The sequence below is a fragment of the Aulonocara sp. 'chitande type north' Nkhata Bay genome, linkage group LG14, assembly GCF_057382095.1.
Source record: "Aulonocara sp. 'chitande type north' Nkhata Bay isolate Kocher_YH1m ecotype deep benthic linkage group LG14, A_spYH_male_GT1.1, whole genome shotgun sequence".
In the NCBI taxonomy this organism is placed as follows: domain Eukaryota; kingdom Metazoa; phylum Chordata; class Actinopteri; order Cichliformes; family Cichlidae; genus Aulonocara; species Aulonocara sp. 'chitande type north' Nkhata Bay.
In genome coordinates, this window is record NC_141357.1 from 7,824,631 (window position 1) to 7,842,067 (window position 17,437).

A 17,437-nucleotide genomic window follows, 5' to 3' on the forward strand; every position below is an offset into this window, starting at 1 on the left:
TGACCAATTGGCCTTATTCTCCCTCTTTCTTGCTATCGGCGGGGGGAAAGGTGCAGCGTTATCTCAGCGGTGCTTGATTTCCACAACAAAAGCGGGGCTGAAGCCAGAGAGCAGGAGGGAAATGATAGACATTTTTCTAAATCCTACAGCCACAGCTATGTTTAGCATTATCGTACCACTCTGCTTTGGGGAAATAAGGCTTAAATCCAGATTGTTTATGATAAGGCGTCAAGTAAAATCTGGCAGCCTGACTCACATGTTTCATTTTTTTTTTCTTTTTTGTGCAGTTTTCTAAATGGCTGAAACGACAACGGCCAAAAGCTTGTCTGCTCTTGTTTACAGCCCAGCTCAGTCAAAGGCTCTATTTAAAACACACGGTAAAAAAAAAATCAGAGGCAGCGGGCTGCTCCGAGGCTCTCGAGAAATACTTGCGTTTCCTCAATGGTGCCGTGTAGAGAGAGAAACTTTATTACGAGTTGAACAAACATTCTCCCTGGGTAAAAAATAAGTCAGACCACACCGGGTAATCTGTGCACCCCCCGCGCAAGCTCATACTGACATCAGTGCCAATCATGTATGCAGATGTAGAGCAGGCGCACATTAGATCATTAGCAATCTTCTAATGCCTAGGTGTGTGTTTGTGTGTGTGAGACGAAGATTTTGTGTACAGCTCACCAAGTAATTGAACTGTAGGCATTGCTGAGCCAGAGACCTAATCACATATTTCCTTCATAGTGGAGGAGAAGCAATAAATATTAATATCTTTGCACAACTCTATTAGGTGTCATTCATAAAATATGCATTAATTTAAGCCATCGATGAACTGCTCTGCTTGGCTAAACCAACAAAATGCTCTTTTGCGCTGTATTGCTTGGCGCAAACTGGCACCGTGTAATATGTACTTGGTGCTTAATTGGTTACATATTACACATTGGCAGTTAGGAGAGCTTTTATGTCTGGCATTTTCTAGATGTTCTTAATGTTGAACAAATTTTCTTTACAGGTTCCTTTTAGCTGCTGTTTGGAAAATACCATTTTCACAAGCAGATTTAAAGTTTAAACTCTCGTCATCCACCCAGTCATTAGGGAACCACTTAGGGTTAGGTTGCTGAACAAGCACAGTTTAAACTGGAAGATCTAACTTTTCCAATTAGCTCTTCTATGCATTTGGCCCTCTGTTGAACACTTTTAATTTGGGAAAGCTACATACAGGAAAATTCCATATAAAGGGGTAGATTTGAAACTAACTCTAAACCAGTCACTGGTGACCTGGTGGAGATGAATAAAGTTTAAGAATTTCCCTCTGGGATTAATAAAGTCTCTCTGATTCTGATTTTAACATTTTATTATTTGTTTCCTTTCCCCAGTGGGAGGAAGTGAGTATTATGGATGAAAAGAACATCCCCATTCGGACGTACCAGGTGTGCAATGTCATGGAACCCAATCAAAACAACTGGCTCCGCACTGACTGGATCCCCAGAGGAGGTGCCCAGCGAGTCTACATTGAGATTAAGTTCACTCTCCGAGACTGCAATAGTCTCCCGGGTGTCATGGGAACCTGCAAGGAAACCTTCAACCTTTACTACTACGAGTCCAACAACGACAAAGAGCGCTACATCCGAGAGAACCAGTTCGGCAAGATCGATACCATCGCCGCAGATGAGAGCTTCACTCAGGTGGACATTGGCGATCGTATCATGAAGTTGAACACAGAAGTCCGGGATGTGGGAGCCCTGAACCGCAAGGGTTTCTATTTGGCTTTCCAGGATGTTGGGGCGTGCATTGCACTTGTTTCTGTCAGGGTCTTCTATAAGAAATGTCCTTTAGCCGTGCGTAATTTGGCCCAGTTTCCAGATACTATCACTGGAGCTGATACTTCTTCACTTGTGGAAGTTCGTGGTTCATGCGTGGATAACTCAGAGGAGAAGGAGGTGCCCAAGATGTACTGCGGGGCAGACGGCGAGTGGTTGGTGCCCATTGGGAACTGTCTGTGCAACCCTGGATACGAGGAGCGCAATTCAGAATGTCAAGGTAAGGAACTGATATTTGTCTATGGCATTTTTTTGGCTCCTTTCTCGATTTATAGACCACCGTCGCCCCTCTCCTCCAGTCCATCCCACCCTTACAATATCCTGTCTCTGTCTTTTTGTCTTTATCTCGTGTGTTTTGTTCTCTTTGTTCTTCCCTCTCCGTTGGATGTTTTTATCTCCTTGCTCCCTAGCTCTCTACAGCCTTCTCTCCAGTGTTTAGTTGGGTGATAGAAGCGGAGATGACTGTAAATGGAGTAATTAGTGGGCCCACTGGGAGGTGTTGTGCAGTGGGATGCATCCCAGGAGAATTGGTGACACGGAGAGAGGAGACTAGTGCCCCAACTGGTTTGCACTAACGCTGTGTCTTTCACCCCCCCTAACTGTTCTTTCTCTTATTCCCAATAGAGCCCCAAGCTGTGGAAAAGAGATAGACAGCTTTAGAGGAAGAGAAGGAGAGAGAGAAAAGGGTTTATAATTCCAAGCAGGTATGAGAGGAGTAAAAATACACAGCTGGGAGATGGGGCTGAAATAGTTCTATTTGGTAGGAGAGGAATAGCCCTTTGTGGACAATTATTCTACTCTTGGCTTGCCGTGATCCTATACCAGGCAGTTTGATGAGGTTTTAAGGTCAGCACAGAGTGCTTCCCCCTTCAGACTTTTTAAAATCACAATCATGATAGAGCTTGAAGCCTGTTGGTGAATTTAAAATGATCCTAGGAATGCCAATCAAAAACCCACCAATGGATCATTTCAAATTTCTGTCAGTTTCCAAGCTCTTCATAAATGGCATTTTTGATTGCCTCTGACCCACTTTAACTCCCTTGTTTCATTGCACCCAGTGGTCTGTGGCTTATGGTATACAGTACTGTGATGTTAATAACATCTAGTAGGATTCAGCAGCTGTTTTGTTGATCAGTCTTTTGCCAAGCTGGGGGCACACTTGTAAGCTGGCCAGATGAGCGGATGCCAGTTCTGCCAGGAAAGTTTATTGGTAAACCCCGGTCGTCACCACCCACCAACATCACACAGAAAGCAGTGGGCCGCAGCAGTGAGGGGTCAGAGGCTGGGCACGGGTGATTAACAGGGGGGCGGACTACTACACCTCTCCTAATTTACGAGGCAGCCTTTATCTCGGAGGACTAATTGCATGACAAACAGGTCTGGTGATTTAGGGCTACCACTGGCTGCTCGGGGGTGGGGGAAAGGCAAAGGGGTTCAAGTAGTCACAGATGGAGGTTTGTGTGTATAGTTCAGAGTTTATTTGTTGAGCGCACTGTACGATCAGTAAGAATTCTCCTGGAGTGTTGCCACCTCCTCGGGGTTCAGATGGCTCCAGCCAGGTTTCTATATCCAGAGTCAGTTTTAGAGAAGCAGAGAGAGAGAAATCTGCAATCAGTTTACCACAACAACCTCTTATGACTCAGTATGAGAACCCTGATCTCATATTGTATACCATAACTTCCATTTTGTTGCTTCATTGGAAATGACTTCTTATCTCTTCCCTTTAATTCTCGTTGAGATAAATAGCTGTTATAGTCATCATAGAAGGCAATAAAGGACTTGGAAGCTTTGATTTTATGTGACTAATGCAGTATTGTAGTGTTTGCCAGCTTGGCACCAGCACTGTTGCTCAAGCCAATATATCCATTTAGTCCCCATATCACTGCATCTGCTTGAGTTTGTTTAAGTTTACAGTGCCAGTACGCCCACTCTATTCACTTTTACCTACAGTTCTACTCTCTTTCTAAATTTCACTTTCAGCTGGATAACATGTGTTGGCTTTATTTTGATTGTGGGTCAGGGACTTGTGGGTTAAAAGGTGCTGGTCCTCAAGTGCACAGATGAGCTGGTTAATATTTCCCCATGTGACAGGCTCTGGGGGGGAGGGCCTCCGCTTTTCTATGCCCGTGTTGACAAACAGACTTACGCAGAGGTTTGGGGTTTCTTTGTGGTGAGGGTGAAATTAAAGGAAACATGAGTTAAGGTGTGATTTTTTTTTTCAGTATTGTTTTGCTGTTTTGAAAATGTGTATGAGAGTGTCAGCCTATGAGGTGGTTTGATAAAGTTCAAACTGTTTTTGTTTAAAAGGTTTTCTTTGGTGCAGTTGTGTGAGTGGTGTGTGTGTGTGCTTGTCCTGTGTACGTGCAGGGTTACAAGGGCACCCTGGCCCCTGGTTCCCAGCCCAGGATGAATGGGCTCCCCTCCATCATTGTTTGGGGCAGCAGCGGAGCCGTCTGAGACTGGTGATGTTTGAGGGGGAGAAGGATTTAGAGGGGGAGCTGACAGGGGATGTAGGACTTGTATTCTCTACCCCTGGCAGAGGTCAGGGGTCATCCCCTTCCGCATCCATCTTACTGCAGTGTATGACAGGGTTGGGGATCCAGGATTGATTAAGATGTCAGGGTTTTGACAGCTGTGGTAGGGGGAGTGTGTATGGGTGTCTGTGCCTTAGGTGGACCTAGGGTGACTAGGGTGTATAGCCAGGGCCAAGGCAAGAGGGACAACCGGGGCACTGTGGGCCAAGGGGCCCCCTGATCTAAGGAGCGGGGACTGTCTGTTTGTGTTTGGGATCTCGTTCCCTGTTAACCACCTCGCCCACTCTGTGGGGAGGGCGCGGGGGTCAGCTTGTTGTCTCACTCCTCATCTGGTGAGGGAGTCCCTGCTGTTGGAAGTGCGGGAGTGTCTCTGAGGTAATGCAAAGAAGAGATTGGTGGGCACTTTGGCCCATCATGTGTATCATCATGGAGAAATGATAATTGCCCGCTTTTTTCTTGATTAGAAGATTGATCGAAATAACGTTTTTGGCAGTTGTTTTTTCATGAATCAGATTTTAAGTTGTTTCCCTCGAAGCTGCTTCTGTTGTCATGTGTGTTTGTTGGGGATGAGTAGCTTGTTTAAGGTGTGAAGTTGACAGATGCTTCTGACACTGCAGAATGCTTGCACATAGTTGAGCTGTGAAGCTTTCACTCATAACTGCCTCTCATCACAACACAAACAAGTTTCTACTTCTTTGTGAGCTTTCTCTAGAGCCTTATCCTAATCCTAACTATCAAAACTAAATGTTCAACCTTTAGTCTAATTCTGTTGTAAACCCAGTTTTAACGTGATTCCGATTCATCAGCTGTGTGGTCTGTCCCACAGATCAGACAGAAGGCCCTGCCTTGCATGTTTTAAACTGTCAAAGTGTATGAGAGGACATTATATGAACTGAGGCTTACTCTGACCATAATCACTACTTTCCAAAGACCCTAACCCCTTATTTTTTTGTATTTAGGTTTAAATACAAACATGTAATATCGCCCCAAAACCCTGCTTGGATGCATCTTGCATGTGACATCACACAGAGCCAAAAGTAGGAAAAACTGTCTGAAACACTGATCACATCATTTAGTATTATTATAGGGTCTTTACCACACAACATAAAGCAACTTGAGGCGATTGCTGTGGTGATTTGGCGCTATGTAAATCAAATTGAATTGGATCAAATTGAATAATCAAAACTTGTACCATGTTTAATATGAGCATCCACTAATGTAACAGCATATAAAAGACAGAAAATAAGCAAATGCATGGTAAAATCCACTTTAAATTCCATCTGTGCATTTGTGTCCTCTTTAAATCCTGCTTGTGCACGTGTGTGTGTTCAGGACCCGATTGTGATGTCGGTGTGCGATCGGAGCATTTTTGCTTCAGCAGTCTTTGCTGAGCTGGAAACTCTCATTGGTATTGGATTAAGAGGTTTTACGGATGAAGTTTCTCTCCTGTGCTCCGTTCATTATATGTGTGTGTGTGTGTGTGTGTGCGTGTGTGTGTGTGTGTGTGTGTGTGTGTGTGTGTGTGTGTATCTAGGTCTCCCATTCTATCCCTCCCTCTGTTGACAGTGTTAAATATGCGCTTGGGAGCATCATTCTAAATTCACCACATAATTCTATTTAGCCCGCCGGTCCCGGGTGACTTTAAATCCACAAACTCAGTCCCTTGTTCTCTCCCCCCACCACCACTCCTCCAACCCCTGTTTTGCTCCCTTTCTTCCTTCTCTTCTACATATACACAAATTAAGCATTTGCATCTTCCTTTTGGTTGTCTTTTTTTTTTCTTTCTGTTCCATGTCTTCTGTCTCTTCAGATTTCCTGTTGCTTCAGCGGCTATTCACAGGCGTTCCTCCTCTTTTCATATGTCTCTTTCTCCTTTCATAGCCCTCCATTTTTACTGCCGAGTTTCTGTAAGCAATTTTCACCCATTCACGCTGTCTTTTTTTTCCTCCTTTTCTCTTCTTCTTTTAACCCCCCTTTTCTTCTCTCTGCTCCGGCCGTCGAGGTGGTTAGTGTTTGTCAGCCTGTCTCTGGTGGCAGCAGCAGGAAGTGGGCTGAATAATGAGATTACCTTCGCTGTGGGGAGGGAGGCGGCACACCAAACATCATCACCCGTCACTCTCCCAGCGAACACACATGCGCGAGTGACACCCGAGAGCGTGCGCACAAACCCCAGTCATCTACATCTTGGGATAAACATTTGCCACACGTATGCTCGTGCAAACAAACTCTATATATCCAGGCAAATGCATGGAAATAGACGAAGCAGTGAGATACATGCACGCGCGCACTCACAATCTTTAGTTTTAATTTCGTGCGCACACAGACCCGCACTCCGAGCAGAGTGCAGCAGAATGGAGGTGAATGTACTCATCACTCTCGCTGCCACCAGAGAGGCTCATTTTGTGCCGCTGAATAGAGACGAGGAACGGAGGCTATTACCAACGGAGAGCAGCAAAGAACAACAGATGCAGAAAGAGACGACAAAATGTCTCACGAGGAATCCTTCAACTCCTCCTCCCTTCTTCCTCGTTCCTGCTAAAATAATTGCTTAAGGGATTTTTAAATATTCTGCTGTTGTTTTCTTCTGATTAAAAAAAAAGAAGCAGTCCTCTCAGCTCACACAAATCTTCCCTCTACTTGAATGGTAAAGAAGGGGAGGAGGGAGGTGGGGCGGGGATGCTGGTGGTAATACAGCCATCATTAGTCGAGGTGCTGAAATGCTTTTCCTGCTCAGGCGGCCGTCCTGCCTCTGTGTTTGTTCCCTTCATGGCTCGACACTCATCACCCTTCTCTGTTTCTTCTCGTCGTGCCCTGTTTAAGGCGGGAAGCCACCGGTGATCAAGCATGACCCGGGTTGATAGCTGCAGTACTCCCACAGTGCCAGCTATACCTCAGGGTGTATGACTATGCTGCTACAAGTATCCATGTTTATCCATGTTTTTCCTTCTTTCTTTTTTTTCTTTTTCTATGCAACTTAAGCTCCTCTGTCACAATTTACAGTTGGGCCTCATTTCTGTTTCTAACACCAGCTGGAAGAGAGATCTAGTAACTATATTTAAAATGAGCTAAAGGATTCAATAAATCACCAGGACTGTTTTCTGAAAAAATTATTTAAAGGCGCACTAAATGTTGTTGTCATTGGAATCAGATTGATATAAGTGTTTTGAATAGATTTAAATCGAGCGCAGCACTAGGTCAAGCAATTCAAACTCCATTCAGTTTTTATTTATACAGTACCAAATCAAAACAACACTTACCTCAAGGGCTTTATACTGTAAGTAAAGACCCTACAATTATACAGAGAAAACCCCAACAATCAGTTGAGTCCCTTAGGGCAAGCACTTGGTGACAGTGGGAAGGAAAAACTCCCTTCCCACTGTCACCAAGAAATCTCCCGGAAAGTGGTGGACTTCTGCTGCGACAGGACAAAGACACACTGTGGAAGAGAGCCAGAGATTAATAATAATTAATGATCAAATGCAGAGTGGTGTATATTACACTAAGGTGAAAAAAGTTGAGAGAAGAAGAAACACTCAGTGCATTATGGGAAGCCCTCAGAAGTCTATTACTAAGGGAGGATTCAGGGTCACCTGATCCAGCCCCAACTATAAGCTTTATGAAAAGGAAAGTAGCTACCAGGGGGGCAGATCAGCTGATCTCAGTGCTAACCCACATCAGCTGACTGCTCAATACATTCTACACATATCTTCGGCCAGACTCTCTATGAGCCCACTCTTTATCCTGCTTTAGCCTCCTGCTGCACATCTGCAAGCAGATTCACAATCCACTTCCTCCTGTCATGCTGCTTCAATCTGTGTCATATCTGTTATCGTCAGGGCTTGCTCTGTTCTGTGCTTTTTGTCTTGCTGCCGCTCTCCCATGACAGAGCACTCCTGCCAAAGACAAGTTACTGCAGACGGAAATCTTTCTTTGATTACAGTGGGTCTGACTGAAAAAGCAACAAGTGTCAAATCGGCTCCATTCGATGCTTTGTTTAGGTTTTTCATTAGGTAGTTTAGCCACACTGGAAAAAATGACAGGTGTTGTTTTAGCTAAATTAATTAGGGAAATTTGGGGACTTCTGTTTTTGGTTGGACACTGTGGTACACAGTGGGAACGAATGATCCACAGAGTACAGAATATACCGTTGCTTCCCTATTAAGGCCACAAATCTCTAACACTGTACAGCAACTGTTGATGAACTTGGACCTGCTTTAAACTTTTGAATAATCCGTTTTTTGTAATGATCTGCTTTTTCAACCTATAATGGAGCATTTAAGCCTTCAGCTCATTTTAATTTCATTGAAATACACTCGATATTGTGAAGACACACTACTTTTCTTAAGTACACTATGTTTGTAACAGTGCAGCTTACATGGTTGTCAGCTGGCATTAACAACATATGGGCCATGAGGATGATAACATTTCTCCTCTCCTCTCCTCTCCTCTCCTCTCCTCTCCTCTCCTCTCCTCTCCTCTCCTCTCCTCTCCTCTTTGAAAAGCATCCTCTCTTTGAAGCCCGCGATGGGAAGAGGGAGCGATTAAAGCAGTCAGCAAGCAAATTAGCATGTCAAAAGGCCCTGAATCAATACCCCAGCTCTCTACCAACACAACCCTGCAGTCCTTTCACCCCCACCCCTCCACCCCCCATGCATCTCTGCCATTCCCCCATTCCTCAGGCTGTTCCCCTTCTTCTCCCTCCTTTTTTCCTGCACACTCTCCCTCTTGCTCCTTTGCCCTTTTCTTTCTCCTTCGCTCACTTTTCAGATTTTCCTTACCCCCCCCCCTAAAAAAAGCCCTGTTTTCTCCCCGAGCTGGCAGGCAGACGGAGAGAAGAGGTGGCGTTTGTGGAGGGAGATGGATGGATGTATAGGCAGAGAAAGGCCGACGGAGAGGGAGAAGTGGACAGCCATCAAGTGGGCATGGGTGAACTGTTTTGGAGATGGAGAGAGAGAGAGTGGTTATGAAAGAGAACGAGGGCCTCTGCCACCTTCTTTGTGCTGAAAGAGAGGCAGAGCGGACCTCACTCGCCAAGAACAGCAGAGGAGATCCGAGATGAGGAGACAGGGAGGGAGAAAAGGAGGCAAAAAACACGGGAGGGAGTGAAGTGGAAAGAGATTTAGTTCCAGTCTGGCAACCTTGCCTTTCTTTTTTTTTTTGCACTTCATCTGTCGGTTCACCATCGCACGGAAATCCCTTCGATCTGGGGCAGTGTGTTAGTGATCACCAGCGCAGACGGACGCGGAGTAAATGTGTGTGTGTCTGAACCGTTATCTGGCCCGTGTTTATTCAGTGCATCTGTCTCAGCAGGCGTATCACATGCTGTATCAGAAACTTCTATTAACATCCCGAATCGCAGTGCGCGATCTCTGCCTGCAGACAAAGCAGCTCAGCAGCCCCTCAGATGAACGGCCGGCTCTCCTTCAGTATCTGACAATGGGAGGCTGATTGCAAACACCTTGAAATGTTTTATCTCTCCCTCTCTCTTTCTCCTGCTGATTTCCAACTTAAGATCCCCCCCCCCCCTTCCCACCACACACACAATCCAGCACCATCCAATAGTATCTAGGTGGTCTTTTTCTTCTCTTTCGTCATCATCCTTTTTTTTCCTCAGAGGGCAAAGAGTTCAGTGGCCAAATCAAAGGCAGCTCCGTAGCAATCAGTTAGGGGTTATGACAAAAAGCCTTGCAATAAAGGGCGGCTGTGTAATCTGATGGGCCCTGAGACTGGATGCAGTGCCCATTCTAATGAGCCGAGATCCCCCTTTTCTAATCACAGCATAGGAGGAAGTGGCACAGTGCTTCATTCTCCCTGGAAAAACACACACACACACACTTAGAATGTGTGATTAGAATAAAAGACTACATGCAGATTGTTGCAAGGAAAACAGATTAAAGATGTGAAGTGGGAGGAAGTATTCTGGGCATCCAAAGCCTCCTTCATCTTAGACAATGGAAGATGAGTTTGGAGAGCCTAAACTGACATTACGCTCGCCTGCGTGTGAATCGGTGCTTCAGCGGAGGAGTCGGTGCATTAGGTTATGGCTTGTTTTTTGGTAATGAGAAAGCTTAAACAGAGAAGCTGGTTACAACTTACAGGTTGCATTTACAACACAGGCTTAAGTGCAGAAATTAAGACATGTAGGGCCAACAATAAATAGTAAAGTTTATTTTTTTAAAACTTAAAACATATGTTTGACTGCTTAAATTGACACTTCTAACAGAATTCAGCTCTAGCATGTTGATTCCCTGCCTGTTGGAACCATGAAGTAAATGTAAAACTGCTCTGACGAGTACCGCCTCTGTTCTAATAATGGTTGAAGCTCATATGTAGTGCCATATTTAGAGCTATCCACATTGCCACACCAATGGACCGTAGCTACATCTGTACTGTAGATGATGAACAAGGAGAGTATTCTCTTTGCCTTTACACTGCAGTCAGTCCCTGCAAGGTCTGCGGCTGAAAAATGAAGAAATACACAAGTGTCAAATGCTTGTAATGACACTCAAGGCTGGCTAAAAATGCAAGTCATTGTTGGAAGCTTCCCATGTTAGAATTCCCATCTTTACACTGCAAATGAACGTGTTTTCAACTCAGTACAAAAAACAAGAAGTCTTAAAGTTATGCCAGATTAATGGTGACGTAAGTAGCTGTGGCTGTGAGCTCTCTGCTAGACCTCACGTTCACTAGCTTGAATAACTGAACAGAATTGTTTTGCTGTTGGTGCTTTTTGGTGCATGTGTTGTAATAGTTATTATATGGGATACGGGATGATAACCAAAAACCATGTGGTTATTTGTGTAAACAGGCTGTCAGTGAAGTCAGATTTTTTTTTTTTTTGTTAATGTGAGAAAATTTGGAATTTATATGTTTCAGTTAGCCGGTATCTGTGTCTGTCTGCCATCTTGTTGGGGTTTTCTCTGCATTTCTCTGTAGGTCTTTACCTTACAATATAGACCAAATATAGAACATTGACCAAATACAAAACTTTCAGATTGTTAGTCCACAAACCAGTCGGTCATGTCTACGTCTGTTATTTTTGTACAGTTGATGATTCCGGTGAAAAAACAGCCTACAACTACATTAGCCCATGTGCTGTATCCTCAAGGTCTGCAAAGCTCACTGTCTGTTAGCTGTAGCTTTATATTTCTATTCAATGTGTGACACCAGTTTCTCCAAGAAAAGCAAAGCTTTCTTTCTTACCTTTGTTAACACGTTTTTTGCCGTCTACAGTTTTGATTTCACCCCAGAATTTTGAGAACAGGTGGCTGACACATTGCTGAGATGGGTATGCACACAAATATGGCAACGTACATGTGTATCAAACACACCGTGGGCTTGCCTCTGAGGTGTAACCTCTGTGCAGGAGAGCTGAAATGTAATTTGGGGATGTGGAGCTCTTGCTGCGCCGGTCAGCAACCCAAAGTTGCTGATCTCCAGCCAGAGGCTGAGGTATGTCCGTGGCAGGGCACATCTCTGGGATTAGAAACCTTGATCCTTCCTGATATCTAGTGAGTTTTCAAATACTGCTAGAAGGGGAAAGAAAAAAAAAGTAACGTGTTCCCTTGAAGACTTGTATCGCTGGAAGAAAAAAAGAGGAAGGGAGAGAAAGCGAGGCAGACAGATAGGATCAAGCTTAAGAGAAAAGACAGCGATTGAAATCAAACAAGGGCACCAAAAAGTGACTTTGTTTGACAGAAGGAATGTGTGTGTGTGTGTGTGTGTGTGTGTGTGTGTGTGTGTGTGTGTGTGTGTGTGAGACAATAAAAGAAAAAGCAAGATGAATTGATTCCTAGTGGCCTGATAAATGGCTGGAGATGTGAAAGGTGAAGTGGGGAGGGGGTATGGGTGGTGATCCCTCTTTGAACAAGCGTAGTGTAGTCATGTCATGACCTCTGGCAGCTGCGGTAGATATTACAGTCAATATCAGCTGTGTGTATTGTAGACTTGATTCACCTGATCTTGAACCGTTTTCATTGGGCCTACAGGGAGCATGAGTGAACTGACCCTTTAAAGAGTGCATTGAGTTGGAAAGACACCAGAGCTAACCTCCTCAATAAAAGCAGCTTCTGCTGTGTTTTTTTTTTTAAAAAGGAAAAAAATTTCAAACCAAAGCTATATGTCCTGATATGTTGTGTTTACATTAGTATTGGGTTTTAGTGTGCTGAAATCATAGACTGTATATAGTAACAGACAGACCAAGCCACCAGGGCATTTCTTCATTTTTGGATTCTGCTTTTTGAAACCTCAGCTTAAGCATTTCGGCTGCCACCATGTTGGGATTTTCTTTTAGAGCATTCTTCCATTGGCATCTATGGGCATTGGTTCAGCCTCAAGTGGCTACATTAGGAATTGCAGGTTTTGGCTTTACTCTTCTTGGCTTTACTTTTCAGGCCTGGAGGTTGGAGCTTGATTATTGACGGCATTAAGCGGGAGAATAAAGGAAGTTATGAGCGCTTTTCTTTGCTTTCACAATCAGCAAAGCTGATAAGTGCAGAACGTCAACTTAAGAGGTGATAAATCGCAACGATAAGAAGAGATAAGGAAAGGCAGAGAGAGCTGTAGATATGCTTGTGTTGGAAGAATGTAAAGAGTTAGAGGAATGTGAAAAACACGACACAGAAACTCGACCGCGGTGGTGCCCACACACTTACTTCAAAGCACGCTGTGCATTTTACCTCATATCCCTTTGTTTGCCCCCTCCAATATCATCCTTGTGCATGTGTGTCTGCTGTCACATCAAAGCTAAAGGCTAAAACACATTAGCAGAGTAACCTTGTCAGAGCAGCAGCCATTAACCCGAGGCTCCTGTTACAAACCCTGCACGCCCTTCACCCCACACACACCCTCTCCACTCTGTCCACAAGGCTAGGTTTAACTATTCTGGGGGTTAGGCAAGGTAGCGTATGCATCCAGCTGTTGGACACACATATACGCTGCCAGCTTAGGAGTGTACACACATCATGTCAAGGCATGCAGCATGAGCAGGAGTCAACACAGTTTCAAACTGGGGGGAGGCTCAGGATGGGAGGTGTCATTTCTATGATGGCAGTGACCTCGTTTCTGTTTCAAGAGGAGAGAGAGACAGAGAGAGGGGGAAAGTGGTCTGATGAGGCCTGAGTGACACCAGGTGAGGTCAAAGGGCAGGGCAGGGACAGTCGCGGTGGAGACCAGCAGGCCGTCACTGGGCTGACATGAGCTGTTGAAGAGCCAGTGACCCGGGACAGTTTTTATGTAACCTGTGTGTGTGTGTGTGTATGTGTGCACTCACACACACACACATCCAGAGCATCAAAAACGTGTCCCCCAGTGCAGAGACACAATGGCAGCGCAGCATTCCCAGGGCTACACACACACCTCATGTGCACACACATGCACAATAGAAGGTGTTTTGAGGCCCCAGACAGCCTGTCGTCTGGGAGCTACAAGTAGATTACCTAAACAAACAACCTAAAAATACCTCCCTTTTTCACCCATAAGTCGACCCTTTGCAACCTCTGCACCGAGCTGCTTCTGAGAAACCGTCAAGGTTGATGTTAAACTCGCCCCCGAGACCGCAGACAACGAAGCAATTTAAGTTTTTGCATGTGTGAGCTTAAGCGCTGACAGATGTGCGCGCACTTTCATTTGACAAACTGTACGTCCCGTGTGCGTGTGGTGGAGCGTGTTTGATTTACGACGGGGTCGTGGTGGAGTCATCTAAACTTACATGTAAGCTCGGTGTAAATATTTTACGTGGTGAATTTGTCACTGTGGAGTCGTTTTTAATGATCCAAGTGTAAGTCGGAGCCCTTTTTCTTCCGCTGTAACTAAAGATTAAATAAACCATGTGTTCCGTTTGAAAAGACAACTGAAATTAATGTTGAAAATCCACAGCTACAGGCAGTGGTTTAGCCATTCTGCTTTCATGTTTATCTGGATATCAGAATACATGTGATGGAGGTTAAGGTTTATTTTTGCTTTGAGCTATCTGCAGAAATGTAGCAATTACATCATATTTGAACAATTTTCCAGCTGCAATGTTTCCACCTGAGGTCACACACCTGTGGCAACCAGGCCAGAGAGGTCGGATTTATGGGCTTTTTTGGAAAAAAAACTTTAATTAATTTAATTTACGCTTTGTTTAATCTGGACATAAGATGTTTGAGTTTCCCAGCAAAAATGGACATGAGAGTGAACAGTGGTTCCAGAACAACACCCACAAGAAGACATATTAGTCTTACACACATACATAAAACAAACAGTGCTCATCCAAATCCACATCACCTTAAATTTATTTATTGAGACCAGCTGCTTAGAGTTAGTTTCTTTTGCAGCTGGTTCCACGCCGAGTTTGCAGATAGAAGGAACATTTAGAGATTATTATGTTAGTTAAAAACTACTCATATCTAGATCTTGAAGCACCTTTTAATAATTATTGAGGCTCTTCTTTCTGCAACAGAACAACAGAAATAGAAAAAAACACACGAAAGTTGACCCAACACAACAAAAGTGTTTTTAGGGTGACAAACCAACCAGAATGTAAGAAGCTAACAGGAAAAGGTTAATAGCAAACATGTAACTACAGTATTAGATGAATGATGCAATTAAAAAACACATTACCTTACATCTCCCTCACAGCGCCGGTGAATCCTCCAGCAGTTCGTCACATGTTTTGGTCTCTGTCGCTTCTGTCACAGCTGGTCTGTCACATTAATGTGTCCCCAGAAACACTTCTGTTTTTTTCTTTTTCTTTTGTTTATTATTTATTTTGTGCTTTTGCAACCTTTTTTCTATATGTTGGTGTTTTCTTATGTGTCATGGGCCACACTACTACCAAGAAGTTGTCATAGTTTTGTATTTTGTAATTAGTTTTTGGTTGTTTCATTTTGACTTTTTGCTTTTAATTTAGGCTAGTTTCAGTGAGTTACCAGAGTATTTTGGGGTTGTTGTTTTTTTTGGTTTATTGTTTGAAAATGTTTAGTTTTAGTTTAGTTTTTATTAGTTTCAGTCTTAGCTTTAGTCTTTATTAATTAATAATGTATGGGAGGGCATGTGTCAGAGGCAAGATTTAGGAAAATGATTCCAGGTATTAGAATAAAAACACTGAACCTTTTGAAAATAGCAGATTCACAGTCTTATAGTAATCCAAAGTCTCAATAAACACCACCATAAAGGCCTCAGCAGGCGGCTTTTAATATTGACTTATTTTTTTGGCAAAGTAGCAAACACTAGAAATCAGGATATTTTGTCTATGCTTTCATTTTATTTTAATAATTTTTTTTTAATTCACAAAATTGTTTCAGTTAGTTTTCCTGTTTTGGTGAAAGTCAAATTTTTCTTATTATTTTAAATAACCAGCTAACTAACAAAAATGATTTTTTCACATCTAGTTTTAGTTTTTAGTTTAGCTTTTGTTAATCGTGCTTCCCAGCCTCAGTGGTAATCAGCAGCAAGCAGTCAGTGCTACCCTGCAAGAGAAATAGCAACATCATCATACACATGCATTAATCACAAAGGCACATTTTTTGTTTGTTACTTGCATTAATCTTACCAAGTTCGCTTCGTAGTGTGTGATGTATATATTCAGCTGACGCATAGCTAGATTGTCCTTTGTTTAGCTGTCGTGATATTTTCTCCCATTTTGCGCAGAAAGCTCGTGATGTTGATGTATTTCCCAGTTTCAGAACGTATGTGTGACGTATTATGCACTGTGCAAGAAAAAATGGATATGCGAGTGAACAAGCTGTGCATTGAGCATGTGTCACCTTGAGTCTGTGCAGTGATTTGTTGTGTATTTGTACTGCAATGTCACAAGTGGTTTACACTTGTTTACAGAATTGGCTACGAGGCCCCATTGAGACCGCTTCCCTATCACTTCCTCTTCACCTATTCTTAGTGTGTGTTCTCCTCACACATACTCCCCTTTCCTGCCTCATTCTCCTTGACTCACCGCGAGCAGAATAGTTAAACTCCCCCAATTGTTTAGCAGCGTGTGCGCCCCTGCGAGTGTCCCCTCACACAACAACATTAGCATACCACCCCACCTCCCACACCTATCTACCTATTATTTATTTTTTTTGTCATAACTGAATTGAAATGCGGCTCTTTTCATTGTAAACAATGTCAGGAAAGTATGCTAAACACACACACATGCAGACACACACATATCCAACATGAGACACTAACCCCCCCCAGAGAACCTGAGGAAATTGGACCAAGACAATGCCATGATTGTGTTTGTTTACCTCCCCTGGTCCCTGCTGTGCTGCCTGTGCTTAACCTCCTTACACAAAGCCTGTTCAGCTGATATGTGCATCTTTGTGTGTATTTGCATGCATGCATGGCTCTGCAAAGTGAATCTGCATAGTCCAGAGGACGTTTGAAGGGCTTTTGTGTTCATACCTGAGGGTCTGCAGGTGCACAGAAGTTTGCATGCCTCTGTTTGTGTATGTTTCACTTGTCTTGTTTGCCTTGAATTATAGCCCATTACCCACCTGCTGTGTGAATCTCAGGTCACAAAAGGTCCTTAGTTAGTTGGCACGATGCCCGGCTTTGGGTGGTGCCACCCTTGCCGACCTGGCATGGGCGCAAATGTGGAATCTGAGTGGCTCCCACCTAATGCAGCCAAGTCAAATAGTGTTTCACCAGACAAAGATGGATCTGTTTGCCTGCACCTCTTCCTCATCTTTCCATCCTGTTGCTGTAGCTCTTCTCCATTCGTTTCAAAGTCCTAACAATTTCTGCTCTCTACCCTCCTCTCTTGAAGTCTTTTTTTTTTTTTGAAGTGCCTCATTCTTTTCCTTACATTTACTTTCAGGACTCTCATTCTTTAAGCAATTGTATTGTATGTTGTGAAGTTGGCTGGGTGGAATACTTTAGATTTCTGCGATATGACCATTGTACTAATATTCCTTCTTAAGGTGAACTTAGAGGAATTAGGGAGGAAGTTGGGGCCTACGTGTCAATAAGAACGCCGAGACCTTGGTCTACAGGAAGTCCTCAGAACAATATTGCAATTTCTTTTTACAATATGGCACCACACTGTGCTCTTAGCAAAAACGGCTTCATAATGAAGCAGGAAACTGTTCGTTAGTCTCTTGTATTATTTGA

The 17,437-nt window shown here is 43.7% G+C and overlaps 1 protein-coding gene across 2 annotated transcripts in view; it reads left to right on the forward strand.

Moving 5' to 3' along the window:
- epha4l (eph receptor A4, like) overlaps positions 1 to 17,437 on the forward strand; it is a 60,042-nt gene that overhangs the window by 3,501 nt on the left and 39,104 nt on the right. For both annotated transcript variants that reach the window (XM_086260795.1, XM_086260794.1), the window contains exon 3: positions 1,368 to 2,031. In XM_086260795.1, coding sequence (XP_086116921.1) covers positions 1,368 to 2,031 — 664 coding nt within the window. The remainder of the gene's footprint in view (positions 1 to 1,367; positions 2,032 to 17,437) is intronic.